At 42.2% G+C, this 16,313-nt stretch overlaps 2 protein-coding genes across 19 annotated transcripts in view; both read left to right on the top strand.

Annotated features, from left to right (window-relative positions):
• The window catches only part of Nckap5 (NCK associated protein 5), a 927,122-nt gene extending 923,444 nt beyond the window's left edge, over positions 1 to 3,678 (top strand). For 8 of the 16 annotated variants that reach the window (XM_074070593.1, XM_074070600.1, XM_074070595.1 and 5 more), the window contains one exon: positions 2,220 to 3,675. In XM_074070593.1, coding sequence (XP_073926694.1) covers positions 2,220 to 2,498 — 279 coding nt within the window. In that variant the 3' untranslated portion in view covers positions 2,499 to 3,675. Of the gene's footprint in view, positions 1 to 2,219 lie in introns of all 16 variants that reach the window. The other 8 variants (XM_074070604.1, XM_074070603.1, XM_074070605.1 and 5 more) reach the window with 3 other exon arrangements.
• Positions 3,679 to 3,758: 80 nt separating this feature from the next.
• Positions 3,759 to 16,313, top strand: part of Lypd1 (LY6/PLAUR domain containing 1) — a 36,031-nt gene continuing 23,476 nt past the window's right edge. The window contains exons 1-3 of one of the 3 annotated variants that reach the window (XM_020183900.2): positions 5,143 to 5,332; positions 5,460 to 5,498; positions 6,865 to 7,002. In XM_020183900.2, coding sequence (XP_020039489.1) covers positions 5,272 to 5,332; positions 5,460 to 5,498; positions 6,865 to 7,002 — 238 coding nt within the window. In that variant the 5' untranslated portion in view covers positions 5,143 to 5,271. Of the gene's footprint in view, positions 4,248 to 5,142; positions 5,499 to 6,864; positions 7,003 to 16,313 lie in introns of those variants that run through there. The other 2 variants (XM_074070608.1, XM_074070609.1) reach the window with 2 other exon arrangements.

Genomic DNA, 16,313 nt, shown 5'->3' with positions numbered 1-16,313 from the left:
GTAGCTTCTGTAATAAGGGTTTGCTGAGCGAATTTGAGATTCAAGTAGGAAAGAAAAATGCTTTCTGGCTCTTGAATGAAGAAAAAGTAATGAGACATCCAGGTAAGGAGAAAATTAATGTCCTTTATTTACCTAAATGTAAATGTGTATTTACATTTTGTAAATGTATGTAAGCCATGTACTCTCTCTGAAGCGTTTCCTACTCTATAGTGTTTTTAACATTGTGCTTCATAATTCTTTGGGGGAGGGGAGGAAGGCTTAAATATTGGCTCAGCGCTAACTAAGGGCTCTTGCATGGAGTTATCCCTAATTATGGAATCACTTCTCTGTTCTGAGTTAGGAATCTATGGCTCAGTCTCCCTATGGTTTTGAGATAACCATTTGAGATTGAAAATTAGCTCCATGAGTAATGTTCCTGCATGTTAATAGTATAATGAAATAAGCACTAGTTCAAGGATGATTTTCAAATATTCCCCATAGAATTATACCTTTTCCCATAACAGAGAAACTGCCCGCACCTGCTCATGGGACACTGAAGCCATTTGTTTCCATCTCTTCTCTTTCTGTTAAATATTTAGCATAGGAGAATCCAGAGGCTTTGGCTGGATCTATTTGTCCCCATCAAAAATCAATTTCCTCATTTCACCTTTGTAAGTCCAACATGAACATATGGGGCACGGGGTGGGTGGTAAAGGGAATCGCATATGTCAGAGATGGTTTGCCACATTGGTGAAATGGAACATTTGAATAACAAAATGAAAAACAAACAAGCACAATATTTTGTCCCTTATTACATAAGAGCATGGTTTAGTAGGAAGAATGAGAGCACAGAGGACAGCCAAACTGAAACTCAAATCCTGTTCTCTGCCATGTGCACTGCAACCTTAGGCAAGTAACTGTCACTCTGAGCCTTGTTTTCCTCATCTTTAAAGTTGGTCAACACATACAAATGCTAGTGAGATGGGAGAGATAAGTTCTGATGTTCCATTGTGCACAAGGTAGAGTGCGTATAGGTGGGCATACTGTATTGTATATGTCAAAATAAGGAGAAGAGAGGCGTTTGAATGTTCTCACTCTGTAGAAATGAACAATGTTTGAGGTCGTGATTAGACCATTACACATTATGTATTTGGATGGAAACATTAATTGTACACTATACATATGCATAATTATAATGCAATAATCTTAAAGATAACACATGGGTCAATAAAATTAAATAAGGTGTTTAGCTTACAAGTTTGTGAAAAAGCTGATAGAAAAACTCTGGTAAGTGTCTTTTACCTAGTGAGGCTTAATAAATGGTAGCTGTTATTATCAGCTCTAAGCCCTGTTCCCAGTTCTTCCTTCTGTTTAATGGAGTTTTTCCCTGAAAGAAAAGAAGATAAGAGAAATGTTTAAGAGGTTTTCTTTGTGTTTTTCATTGTGTTTTTGCATCTGTGCCTCCCTTTGTCTCCACCCCAACACTTGAGCAACTGAACGTATTCGTGTTTACAGGGCTTAGCTGCAATGATTACTAAGTATGAATGAAGTATTTTACACAGTCCTAGAGAGTACTAGTAACATTCTGTAAATATCCTGGAATAAACTGGTATTGCTAGAACCTCCTGGAAAGGAGGGATTTCTAAACTGCAGACTGGTTACTGTGATTTTTAGGCCCTTGGGCCTTGTGTATTCTACAACAAAAGACCTGGAGATCACTTTCAAATATCTTAAATCTCATAAAGCAACAACATGCAAACACGATGATGCTTCTGACAAGTTTAATGTGCACTTATATTTTACAACAATTTAAGGAAGGGATTTTTATGTCTTTCTTGCAAATTACTATAACTTCTGGCTGAAACTCAATCCTTATCCATATTCGCAAAAAGTACAACTAATACTTAGCAAGAAAACAGAGCTTGAAACATTGATTAAGAAAAATAAAGCACTTTACCTGAAGAAATTTCAAATGGATCCCTTTAAAATGAAATTAAATAACACTTAACTGGTTTGCAAATTGGGACCTAGTTATCTCAGTAAAATGATTAAAGTCTTGATTTATCCCTAAAATTAGCTTTATTATTACATTTAATTATACTGGAAGATTGTTAGGGACTTGTAGGTTCTTTCTATCCCTTTACACTACACTTTATTTTTAGATAGTAATTGAATATTGGATAGGATAACTTGATTTTCCAAAGAAATATGTTTCTAATATTTTCTTCTTTTTATTGCAGAAATTGAAACAAGTTGAAGAAACAAAAGAAGATCCTGAGAATAGATTATCTAAAATTTCCCTGGAGTCATTCAATCAATTTAACAGCAATACTGTGATTTTATTAGAAAAAGAAAACTCTCTGAACAAGACTGAAGGACAAAAAGAAGAAAAAGAAAAAAATGAAGAAGCATCTTTGAGTAGCTCAGATAGGCCTGGGGTGGACAATTTGGAATCTTTGAGTGATTCTTTATATGATAGCTTCTCTTCTTGTGCAAGTCAAGGTTCAAATGGTGTATAAAGGACTTTATTTCCCACCTTTGTGGGACCTGGGAATAGCGGGGATGGGGATGTAGAGAAGATGAACATAAATTTGCAATACCTGACAAGTTCACAGCAGGCAACCCACCAGAGCTATTTCTCTAACAGGGCAATAAAGATTGACTTCATGTGTTATGTTTCAAGAGGATTAAAAGTAAACACGATACAGAATTCTTAATTTTGCACTTTTTAAAAATACTTGTACAGAAGTTGTAAATTTTTTGGAAGAGAAATTATATTTGTAGGGAAAATATATTGCAATAAGTGAATTGGTCCCATGCTCTTGAAATGATGTACGAAGTGTTAGAAGTTGATAATATATTTTTTAAAATTCCACTTAAGATTTTGTGAAGTTCACTGTCTCAGTCTTCGAATTACTTGTGGGTGCACTCTGTAACCTAAAACAGGGATCACGGTAATCATCTCACAATCTCATCTTGATAGGAATTTTAATTGTAGTACAATTTTGAAATTGTTGCCAGAGATTTGAGTTATAGCAATAAGTGTAATTCTCCTTTTACTGAAAAATGAAGTGTAGGCACTGGTTGGAAGTGTGACACTGACTCCAGAAACAAACTAATCCTGTTTCCAAAAGCATTCCCCCCAAAAAACATTTTCCTTACATCCTCTTCTCCTTAGTACTTCTCTATGATTCTGAGTATTATTTGTTGATTTTTATCTTCCTGCTCTTTTTATTAAACTCTGGGTACTCTAGAAATGAAAGTAAATTCCTATTTGCCATGTTCACTTTTTAAAAAATAAAATGGCTGGTGCTACAAAAATTACTTACTTTTTAATATCCTTTTTTCTCTACAAAGACTGTTCATATGTAAGGATAAATTCTATTTTAAAGGTTACATGTATTTTTTCTAGATGTGAACTATTTATAATTGCTTTTGTACAGAAGCTTGTAAATTAGAACTATTTTTAGGATCTATATGGTTACTTTAGCACACACTTGCTTCTGTAAAGAGTATTGTACGATCAGTGTTATTTGTTCATTTGTGCAATTCGTCATATTTGAATTTTGTTATCGTAAATGAAAATTATGTAAAGTGTCCTTGTCTTTTGGACTTTCCAAAGTCCTTTTGTTTCATTTCTGAATAAAAATGCTATCACGGTTGCTCCCTCTGAAAGCTGAAAAGAACTTGTCCAAGGACCCTTTGGCCCAGTCTGTTATTTCAATCGTGACTCACTCATGCTCCAAGGATGAATTCCCCCGAAGGAATAACTACATTGGCCCTTTTGCTCCCGTGATAGTAATTCAGTCAATTATAAGATCAGAGTCTGCAGACAAGCGAGTAATGGTCAAAGCATTTCATTCTCCCCCAAGGGGTTAACCAACTAGAAATGAGAGGAAAAGGGGGGGCAAAGGGAGAGAAGGAGCCCCAGGCAGGTATGAAACGTTCTCTTTATAGGAATTACAAGAAAGTCATTAACGCTCACTTCCAGATCTGCTCTACTGGCAGGATGGGGTAGTAAATGATCTGCGCCCCAGTCCGAGAGTTTCTCCCGCGAGACAGCTGAAGAAGAGGAGCAAAGCTTAGGAGGCCATTTCCACTGAAATGGATGCTCCCTGGAGATCTGGGACAAAGGGGTGGGAACGGGCTGGTTTGGGGGCTGGGGCACCAAGCAGCTCCAGCCAGGCAAGCGGACTCGGCACCACCACCTGCTGCAAAGCTCTGCGAGAAAGGCGAAAATAGCGCCATGGCGTCTGGGGAATACCAAGGTGGGTCACTTTAAACTGACAGAAAGAAGAAAAATAAGGGTGCAGGAAAGGGGGTGCGGCCGGCGGCCAAGTCTTGGGCAGGGATGGCGCCTTACAGAGTATATACTAATAACTCGTGGCTTTGGCTCGCAGAATGAAGGTGTCCGACCTTTTGGAGGGAGGGTATGGAGGAGAGTATTGCTTTCCAATGGGCGCATAAGGGTTGTATCCTGGGCGGCTTCTGCTGGTCTAGGCGACCAGGGCAGTGTCAACGCACCCTCCAGCGATGCTCGCAATCCAAGCGACGAGAAGGCAGCCCCAGCAAGCTCCCCAGTCAGGGCAGGATCCCCACCACACTCCCACCCATTCTGCGGAAGGTGGTAACTACCGGTAATGGATTTATTGGTAGAAAGAGGGGTACGGTTGCACCGGCAACCCCAGGGACGCTGCGGGTTTGCAACTTTGCTAGGTGCCTGGGAGCAGGTTCCCCCACCCCCTGGTCCCCCGTCTTCCTGCGGCGGGTAGCACAAGAACTCCAGCTGGGTGGGCCAACCCAGTCGCTGGGGTATTGATTGTCACTTGGAGAGAACACAGGACATGAGAGCGAGCCCCAGCGCGCAAAGGCCTAGTCCAGCACTGTTTTCTTGACATCATCTCACAGGTCCCGGAGTCCGCGCTGAGCAGGTCCCAGCGGCACCTGCTGCGCCCTCCTCGCCGCTCCCCCCACCTCCAGCCTCCCAATCTCTGAAAACTACACTACTCATCTCTTCCCCAGGAACGTGCGGAGGCGGGAGAAAAGGGCAGCAGTGAGGGGGTGGGGACGTAGAGACAGTCCCAGCCTTCCCCGCCCGCCACCCCCACCCCCAACTCGGCAGCTGTCACGTGGTGCCTGGAGTGGTGGGGGGCGGGAAAAGAGGCGAGACTTTTTTGGGTGCTCGGGATCACCAGTAGTTCTTCAGCCTCACCAACTCCGGAGACGCCGCGCTCGGCCGGGGGGACCAGAGAGAGGAGCGGGAATCCTCAGCTACTAGCCCCGGAGCGGGCGATGCGGGCGGTGCGGGCGACACCTGCGGCTCCTCTCGGTGGCGGCCGTCGCCTGGGCGGCAGCAGCACGGGCCCCAGCAGCCTCGGCAGCCACAGTCGCTGCGGCCCGGGCAGCCTCCGCTGCTGTCGCCGCTTCTGATGCGCCTGTCCGCTCCGGGATCCGCGGCTCGGGGAGGATGTGGGTCCTCGGCATCACGACAACTTTTTGCGGATTGTTCTTGCTTCCAGGTAAGAAGATAAAGAGGTCAGCAGCCGCTCACAGGCCATCTACCCTTCGCCCCCGGTGCGCCCACCTCGCGGCGGGCGCTGTCACAGGCTCTGCCCCGCGGGAGTTTGGCGACCGCGACTGGTGCCCAAAGGCGCCAGACTGGGAAAGTCTCCAAGTCCCGCGCCGCAGGAGTGCTGGGAGCAGCGGATTTGCGCGACTCCCGGCTGCAGCTGCTCAGGGTACATACACAGTTGGGAGAAACTGGGGCAGAGGTTGGAGAGAGAAAGGGTCTGAGTCGTGCAGGGGTCTGGGCGAAGGAGAGGGGACAACGGCCCCTGAACCGCGCCAACTTATCAAGCGTCTCTGGCAACCCGTGGGAGTGGCGCCGCCGACAGGTGAGCGGCGGGCGCCTGCTGCCGGGCGGCGCCTGGGCTGCGTTGCTGCGCTCAGAGTGCGATCCGTGTGGAGCTTGAAGGGGACACAGCAGGGCCGGCGACTGGGTCTAGACAGAAGCTCCCAGATCTGGAGCGATGAAAGGTGCTAATGTCTGCCTCGCTCTTCTCCCCGCTCGGGATGGAGCTCTGCAGAGCTGGGACTCGGACCGCGGACCCTAGCCCATGATTGCCTTAAAAAGCCCGGCCCGGGCCCGGGGAGAAAGAGCTGCGGTGTCGCGGCCCGGGGAGCGCGCGTGCACAACGCCACACACCAAACACACACACACACACACACACACGCACACACACACACACACACACACACACACACACACACACACACAAGCCCCTCCTACCCGCCGCAGCCACCCCAGCTGTGGTGAGAATAGTCAGGGGGAAAGGCCGCCTGCCAAGCAGTAGCACTTGGCTCCAGGAACCTCCTCACGGATTCCCTGGTGGTCGCGCAGGAAGCCTCGGGGCTACAGTACACGAACGCTGGCTTCAAAAATTAAGTAAAACCAAAAAGGCGTCTGCGAATGCAATCATGAATGGTGCCAAAATAGTAATTAAGTAATTTGTAACCAATTAGCAATTAAGCAAATCCTTTGGCGTAGACAGGAGCTGAAGCTTGTCTCTAAAGCTACTTAGCTCTTGGGTTTGTACCCCACCCTCGTCCTTTCAACTTCGTGGGAAAAGGCCCAGGGTGGTGTCGGATGGGTTCTTTGTGTCTAGAGCAGGAATCTAGGGGTCTGGCAGTATTCGCCTTTATCCTGCAGGACCCTTGGTACCCGCGCCGCCCCCTGCCGGCTTCAGCCACATCCAGCCTTTCTAGAGACCTAGTAGCACAGATCCTGGAGCATCCCAGAGGCCAGGAGCCGCGCGACTCTCTGGGGCGGGAGATAAGTGGGCTCTGTGAGGGACAGACCTGAACCCGAGTACATCTGTTCCACAGGTTTTGCGCTGCAAATTCAGTGCTACCAGTGTGAAGAATTCCAGCTGAACAACGACTGCTCCTCCCCTGAGTTCATCGTGAATTGCACGGTGAATGTTCAAGATATGTGTCAGAAAGAAGTGATGGAGCAAAGTGCGGGTAAGAACCCAGCAACTCTCCTCTTCCACCTTTCAGGTCAGGTCTGGGTGTTGAGAGGGAGGAGCCATTAAATTACAGGAAAAGGGGCTGACTCTGATTTAATGCGCACACACACACACACACACACACACACACACACACACACTGGTTAGTTATCACAGATTTACTTTTAACAGTGCTGGGAAAATGAAGGGTTCTAAATTACTTTAATCTCATTAGAGTTAATTACCAGGGCTTCTACCCAAGGGACTTGGGAGGAGAAGTACATTTAAATCAGTGGCTCTCTTCTTTTTTTTTACTTACTCCCTCCCCTCCTTGTGCTAGCAGCCGATCAGAGGGTGGAAAATATATGAATAACCAGCCCCGGCTTGGGCAACTAGACAGCAGCCTGTGAGCAATGTCAGCCTGAAATATGGTGCTGGCTGAAGTTCCCAGAGGTCAGAGCTTGAAAAATGTGTTTTGTCATAGAGCCACACCATATTTCTTTGAAGAACACTATAGCATCTTTATTTAATTTTAGAACTAATGCATCAAATTCCAGGCACAAATTGCCAAGATCTTTCAAAGGAATGTTGTTCTCTTGGCTCAACCAGTTTAGCTACCTGCTGGCTGACAGACACCCCTTGCACTAAGCAAGGGAAGAAGGGGGTTTGGTGGGAGCCAACCCAACTCTAGTTAAGAGTCTTTTTGGAGGTAGGACTCCCAAGCACCATCCTTCCCAATAGTCTGCACAGAAGTCAAAGTCCCCCAAAATGTAACTGGAACTTTGAGACTGTGTAAAGTTGTTGCTTAATTCCAAGGTCAAATTCATAAATAGAGACTTTGCCATTTAAAGTCCATTGAAAAGATGGGAAATAGCACAGAGTGATGAATGACATTGAATGAGTCAAAGCCCTGATCCTGTAGTTCACTGAGCAGCCCACCGAGCCCTGTGAGGTGATTACAACTGTTACGTGATGTCCTAAACTCACTGGCAAACCAGTATAAAAGTGCTAGTTTTAAAGGCAGCACCTTGGGAAAGCAGTTTCCTCTGAAGAAGAGACTGAAAAATGTTATTTGAGGAGCACATATGCTTGCTTATCTCTGTGCTATGAGTATTGTGTGGGGTTTTATAGGCTGTTCTTCATAGGTCATTATTGGCCAAGGTGTAATTCTTTCTACCAAAAACACTCTTCTGGGAAGTATGAGATGTAATTGTTTTCAAGAATAAGTCCATGAAAAGTAGCAAGCATTGTTTTGACATGTGGGATTAGAGCTGTTAAGAAAGCAGAAAAAAACAAAAGTTTGTGGTAATTTTTTTAGCTAAAATTGATACAGATAGCTTTGACAAGTGATTTCTTTGTACTTGTGTTTCATTCCTTCATTTTACCCGAGCAAAACATTTCCTGCCCTTTAAGTATTAAAGGCTGTCTTCCACACAGTAGTTTAGAGCCAGACAAGATTAGCTGTACTGTGGGCACATTAAGAACTTCAGAATCCTCAAGGCCACTGCTTACTTGGGTGTTACATTTTATAACCTTGGGATGCAGTTGAGAAAAGGATGTGAACTGAATTCAAGTCAGAAGAGGTACTTTTTCTGAGAAGCATTTCTTCTTCCCTATGTGTGTATCTAAGCTGAATATCACACCATTCCATTTTCAAAGTGCTGGTTTTCACCTTGCTTCGTTCTCCCCTGCAAGCCAGCCTATAAAAAGGCAGAGCAGGCATAAGTCCTTTCGCCCACAGGAGACTTCAACATGACAGTCTGTAAGTGTCTGGCCAAGGTTTCTTTTTTTCATAGTCAAGTTGGCCACCTCATCTCCAAAACCAGGATCCTCTCTCCACAGGCCATAAACCAAAAAGTGGAGAGAATGAAGTAGAAGCAGTCCAGTCTTAAAGTTCTAAAAGTAGGAGAAGTTGATAAACACAAAGGAAAACCAGTATGGGAAAGGGCACCAGATCTAGTCATGTGCAAAGAATTGTGGTTCTAAATTCAGTAGAAACCCGCCAAATGCATTTGTTTCTGCACCAGAGAGCAATGTCTAGGGCTGATAATTCCTTCCTGCACACTTCCTTGTGTATGTCATGTAATTGTTAGAGAACAGTCAGTTTAATTTCTTGCCAATAAGAATGGAGACCAAACTTAAATACTAAATGACAACAATGTAGTATAGTCATTGCAGCTCTAAGAGCTAAATTCTGTTATGTGCCCTATCCTTCTGGCTCTTTCCTTAGCATTTTACCTACAGTGTCTCGTGAAATCTGGTAGTCCTTTTTGGAAGACTGCTTCCCCATGCCACAACCAGTCAGCATTTAATTCTACTGCATGGTCAGCTTCACTCTGGAGAAAGTAATGCTTATTAAATAATACCATAAGGGATTAAAGTTAGAATTGATTAATAACATATGCTATACTGAGAATCTTAGTGCATTCAAGTTGTAAGGGCCTCACTGACTCTTATTTAAGTTTACATAGTGTCATCTTCCTGGAGTTTTGCTGAGCTCTATATGCCTGGGCACACCTTGAAGAAACTTATTTCATACATCTGTGGCCATGAGACTTTTATAAGCTTCTCAAGTGATTCTGGTATGCTCCAAGTTGGGAAATGTTGATCTGGACAAACCTTTCTGTGTTACAGAACAAAATAAGGTTGGGAAAAGTTAGATGTCTGGTCCAAATCCAGCAGCCAGCTATTATTAAGAGACATGTGAAACCTATGATGCCATCTGCCAGCCTCTTACAGACTAAAGCATACCACTGAGTTTGACTGAAAAGATAATTCAGGCAAAGTTCTAACAACTGAGACAATTTTTTGTGTCCATCAGGTTCACCTGACAGGCTGAGTAGACAGGGCACAATGTGGTTGTTGAAAGAATATGAAAAACAACCAACTGGATTCTTAAAGTTTGAGTGCTACCATGGACTGGCATTTTTTTATAGCTCTAGAAAAACCAAGGTTTTAAATGGACTAAGAAATTTTAATGAACTAAGCCAGCCTGACATTAAGCAGTAACGAAAGGCGTTTTCTCTCTCTCAAAACTACCAGCGATGCAATATGCCCAGGCCTTTAGTTAGTCCTTTCTGGATTAAGTCTGAAAACTCAGCTTTTATGATTTTTGAGGCAGATAAATTTAATTTTCAATTGGGAAGTACATTTAAAATTAACCTTTACCTATCTCCCAGAGTGGCGTTTCTAAAAGGTACTGAGATTATTTTCCATTGCTCTTTTTCCCCTTGATCATTTCTGGGATAAAAACACATGGGCTGTTAGGGAGGGACGGTTTGATTCAGCTTCTTTCATTGTCCTTACCAATTGATATTTAAATGTTTGCAACTAGGAACTTATTCTCACCGGCTCTGCAATTAATGGATTAGTGTCTACTTACCAGCCCTCTTTCTTTTGCTCTTGGTTATCATTGAGTCCCACAAAATATTTCAAATATTGATTTTCATTTCAGAATAGAAGCCTCTCCCCTCTTCCAGTATGAATTTTTAAACCAGGGTATAAAGAATGTGAATTTGCATTTGTTTGACAGTGCAATCTTGTAATTAGAGTTTTTCCTCTTGACTAGATACAGTGAAAGGGGCATAATTTAATTTTTATAGACTAGCCAATTTCTGTCCTTAGTAAAATATAGCTCTGTCAGTGAGCAAAATGTTACAGGTTCTCCTAAACCTTATTTAAAAGTTAAATGCAGTATATTGAGAGAAAGTTCACGGTCTGAATCAGTAACCTAATCGATCTCCTCACCCACCCTTTGCAACATGCATTAATCTATTTGTCTGTTTTGCAATACGAGAGCTACTGATTTCCATGCCGTGTTGCATCTCCATTATGGCTGGATAAGTAATGGCTATTTTCTTTTTGGATTAGTTAGTTGCTCATTAAGTCCAGCAAGGATGGCTCCTGGTTTTGGATGGGTTCATTTTGTCATGAGCCAAATAAGGGACAGTAAGAGAGGACCAGATGTCCATTCAACAATCAGTCACCCACTCTTAGTAGAAAGAAATAGAAAGGTAATGACGGCCAATGTTTTCTCAAGTCTAGCCATGTTTAGTTTTAACAAGATTTAAAATCAGAGGCTCTAGTTTATCCTAGGTGTGGGCATTGCAGGAAAGAGACTTGGTTGTGCTAATCTTGTGTCACAGTGTCTTTATCCTGGATTCCTTTATTTAAGATGTGTGCATGCACTCAAGAGCACACATAAAATGGCATGTGTATGTGTGTGTTTATATATTTTTCAACTTTTGCCTGTGTATATTTGCATATAACCACATATGTTATTCTTTTTTATTGGCATATAATAGTTGTACAGGGGGATACATTGTGATATTTACATATGTGCTTGCAATGTATCTTAGATTTACTCCCCTCCATCATTCTCCCTCTTCCCTCCTTCCCCCCCTTAGAACAATTTCAACAGGTTTCATTCTTCAATTTTCATATATGAATATAAAATACATCCACTATATTCACACTCATCCACCCTTTGCTTATGTCCACCGCCCCCTTGCCACTGGTACCCAGCCCTGAAAGAGACCTGTTTTACCCTCGTGTCCTTCATTTTTTTTAAAGTGTATATTGATAATCTAAGGGGATTTCACCTTGGTACTTCAGGCAGATATATGTATATATATCATGCTTTAATCAATTTGATCCTCCCATTGCTTACTCTTTATCACTGATATTCAACAGCTTACACAGTGATTATATTTATATATACATGATATATATTTATATATTACATTAGATTATATTTATATATACATGAGTTGTTTCAATATTTTTCATTCTCTAACATTTTGTCTTCCTCTCCAGCCTCCTGTAGTCCCCTCAGACAGACCCACTAATACAATCTTGTTATCACTTTCATTATATGTATACGTATGTGTGTATGTATATATGCACATATGCATATATATATATAATATGGTTATATATGTATTTATATATACATTTAACTTATAGGCATAGCTTCCACATATGAGGGAAAACATGACTTTTGACTTTTGGCTCACTTCGATTAATATGATGTTCTTCAGTTCTATCCATTTACCTTCAAACAAGACAATTTCATTCTTCTTTATGTTTAAATAAAACTCCATTCATTATATCACATTTTCTTAATCTATTCATCAGTGTGAGATATCTGGGCTCTTTCCAAGGCTTGGCTGTCATGAATAGCACTGCAGTAAATACCACATATGTAATTCTTGTAAAAATAATGAAAATACTAAGTTCTCCTTTCACATGTTGGGATCACAGATTACTTAATCCATGCTGTGTTGTAAGCACAAAGACATTTTCTAACATAATTTTTTCCATAATGGTTTTGTTAGGTGTACCCATAAAATCTGTTCATCTTCTGGTATCCCTCACCCACCCCGTATCATCCCTCCTCTTACCAGTCCTCTTTGTTCTCTCCCTTTTAGACATCCCACTTGCAAGCCCTACTTCCTTACCTGCAAACCCATTTTGAATCAGATGAATTACAGGATATGCTCTATGAATAGACTGAAAAATAAAAATTTTTTAAATTACCATAGTTTTAACTTTGGCAAAGGAAACTTCTTCAGATTAAAGATGTTTAAAACAAAAACGATTCCAATGTCCAACACCTGCCTTGCTAAAAAGGTTTTCATGTCAACTTCAATAAAGTTATGAATTACATAGTAAGAGATTCTGTGCCTCTGATATTGATATCACTACTTCCTTTCCTTCTGGGACTGGGAAAGAACACCTTTCTCTTCCAGGCATGACATTTTGCATATTAGCTTGCTCACATAGTTCTCCTGAAGCATCCATCTCTTTAATGTGGCAGGCAGAGCTGGCTTCTGAGGAAGTGTGTGAGGGGGATATCACCGGCCCTTAATCTCTTGGACTCTCCAGTAAGTGAAGCATTTGTTTATGTTACTTTCCAGCTGAACAAGCAGCCAGGGCTGACCTCCCATCAGCATAGATGAAACATTTGAAGATTGATCTGGCTCTCCCATAACACTAATTCCTCCCACTATGATTTCATGAAAGCTTCCGTCATTGATGGTTTTCCTAATGAGTTTAAACAGAAAGGCTTCAAAGCTGGGTTTTTTCCCCAAGTGGAAATGAAACGAAGTATGAAAACAAAGCATACAGCTTCCTTTGAACTTTGAGAAGGAAATCGCTTTCCTTACATATTCCTGAAACCAAAAAGCCTGAATGGAGTGTGTGTGCTCCCACTTGTTCTCTACTCTCCCTTCTTTCTGTCCCTCCTCTCCCCTACTCCTACTCCCTGCCCCACTTCTTTTCTCCTTTCCTTTCTTTCAGAATCATTGACTGACTTAGCTTCTAATGCCAAAACTGGGCAAAAGTTTCTGAGCACACCTGGCAGAAGGATGCAACACCCCAACCTTTGTTTTATCTCCCAGAATGGAAAGGATACTTAGCTCCATTAGGGAAGAGAGCACCCACATTCTAGGCTTTCTATGTTTGGAAACTTTGAGGTTACTTCTTGTCTAAGTTTCCCCTGGAAAAAAGTAGAGACAGGTTGGTTGCCTGTTTTCTTATGCCATGAGGTGGGAGAATGAAAAATTTAGTCATTATAATCTTCATAAAGTAATCAGTCTTAAAAGCAGAAACCTGCCTGGATACTCACAGGATTTACTTCATGCCCTACTCATGCCTACCTTGGAAGGCACAAGTTACCTTGCATGCCATTTCCTCATTTCTCAGAGCAAGAGAATGCCTGAATTCAGCTTTTAATTCCTTACAATGGGGTCCTTAGAATTAGTCTGGAAGGCTCACAGGGAGATGATCACTCCACTTGATATCCAGGAATCTTAGACCTGGACAGGTTTGGCCATTTGTCCAAGACCACACTACCAATGAGACTGAAATTCAACTCCTTTTTCTTGTCCAGGGTTTTTCCAGTCACTGTTGTGCCCTTCTCCAATGTTAGGCTTTTGTGCTTTTTAAAGAACAATTTTATTAAGACATAATTCATGTACCATAAAATTCACTCTTTAAAAATATTCAGTTCTGTACTTTTAGTATATTCTTACCTATAGCCACCATCTAATTCCAGAACATTTCGTTCCACTAAAAAAAAAAAAAAAAAAAGAAAGAAAGAACCTATATACCTGTTATCAATATCTCCCTATTTTCCTCTCTTCCCAGCCCCTCGAAACCATTAATCTGCTTTGTCTTTATATGGATTTGCCTATTTGGGACATTTTATATAATTGAAATCCTGTAATATGTGGACTTCTGTGACTGGCTTCTTTTGCTTAAAATAATGTTCTCATAGCTCATCCATGCCATTTCTTCTTTGAGATGAATCTTTGCTTTTATTAGTGCAGGTATTTGAAGAGGTACCTCTGGTTTGACAGCTTTTAAGTGATACAGGAGGGTGGGCTGAGACAGGTTGGGATATGGTGGTGAACCATTAGAACTCCATTGGCTAATTACACAATTTGTTAAGTTGAAATAACAACTTGCACCAAGAGCAAGTCAATCCAGTGAGCTGAGGATAAAGGAATTCATGTTCCTCAAACCTTTGCTTTGTGCTGAGCACTAGGCTGTGTGTCCACTAAATTGGTAATCTGTTTTCCCTTGAAGAGATCTTAGATTAGTTTGGGTTTAACTCAGTAATCCTCAGGCACTTGGATGGGCTACACTCAATTCCTGAAGCTGTTAGGAGCCATCAAAGCTGCCCAGCCCCTTGTGTACCTTCACCTGTAGACTGCTGCCCTCAAGAATCAGACCCTTCTAAGACAAGAAGGTTCTTAATTGAGCCCATGTGGTCCAATGCTCTCATTTTATAGGTGAGTTCACTGCAATTCAGACAGCAGTGTTCTTTCCCGAAGGCTTTGAGTGTCTTGATCCCTTGAGGCTTGAGGTAGAGCAGGTTGGGAGATGTCCTAGAGAACAATTTTGGCTAAAGAGAGTAGATTATGATGGTCTCCAATGAATTCTGAGTTCCTGCTTACATCTAGCCTTCCTCTCCCAAGCCAAATCATTGATCACAGCCCTTGTACAGGCAAAACTACTTACACCTTAAATGTGGGAAATACTCTTTCTTCATTGTTATTTCCTTCTTGAAGAGTGAGCTGGATTCTTCCCACTTGTAGTATCTATTGTAGAAATGACTATTTCAGGAGAAAGGGGGTGATATTACTATTGAGAACAATGCATTTTGTCCCCTGGACACTCCACAAGAGACCACATCTATAACTTAGGAGCTTTTGTCAAATCCAGGATGAATCTGCCTGTGAATAAACCAAAGAATTATTATATATGCCATTAATTCTTTCTACACAAGGTAAACTTCGGGCTGTGGCTGCATTGTGATTCAGCAACTGTTTTCATAGGCCAGAGCTGTAGGGCATTTCTCTTATTAATAAATTGTTTCCAATCTTTTGATTGCCTTCAATACTGAAAAGCAAAGCAAGAGATGGACTGAATTAAGTGCTTTAGATAAGGTGGAGCTATTGAGAGTTTGTAATAATTGCTTTTTTTTTTTAAAGGATGTGTTAAAATAGAATAAAACAGCAATAGCTCAAGCCATTGATTTCCCAGGGTTTATGACTTTGCAAACCAGGAGCCTGATCCACATGCAAAAGTGATAAAGTGTTGTATTATTTTAAGGAAGTTGTGATACTTGGTCCAGTGCATTTCATTTCTCACTGGACATGGACAATAGCTTTTTATGTTTTTCTATTTCTTGTACTTGTTCGCAAGCCTGGTGGAACGACTAAAGACAATGCCAGAGGTAACGCCAGACACAGGGCTCTCAGCCCGCCATGGTCCGAGTGTGCCACACACAGGATAAATAGAAATGTGCAGAGCAATTGATGGTGCCCGCCATGGAGGCTTCATCAAAGAGCAGGTGTATTAAGTCATCCTGGGCAATGGGGTTTATGCACTCTTTTATTGCTTATGCAAAATCTAACAAACCACTTGGGTCTCTGGTAACTTGAGAAAACCTGTTCAGAAATAGCAAGAAGCTAAGCAGGATGATTGGTTTTCCACCCAGTGAAGACCTCCAAACTGAGTGGGAAGGGAACTCAGAACTCAGACACAAAGCAAGCAAGCAGCTTCTTTCAAGAGTTTGCTGTCTTCAGAGAGAAAGGGACTTATTGGGTTGCAGCCACACCAGGGGAGCCATGAGTTAGCTAACTTCCTCTGAAAGGCCAGACAGCTTCCTACTCAGCCTGTCTCAGCTATTGGAAGGGAAAGAAAGATAAAGCCAATGTGAAGCAGCCATTTTGCATAAGAATGGGTTAAGATGAAGAAACCAAACCAGCCCCTGTAAAGTGTGAGTCTGTGTGAAAGCCAGCCAGGGGCCCTGCTTCC

The sequence above is a fragment of the Castor canadensis genome, chromosome 4 (genome assembly GCF_047511655.1).
Source record: "Castor canadensis chromosome 4, mCasCan1.hap1v2, whole genome shotgun sequence".
NCBI lineage: Eukaryota > Metazoa > Chordata > Mammalia > Rodentia > Castoridae > Castor > Castor canadensis.
The sequence above is the reverse complement of the archived record's forward strand: the minus strand, read 5'-3'. Positions and strand labels throughout refer to the sequence as shown.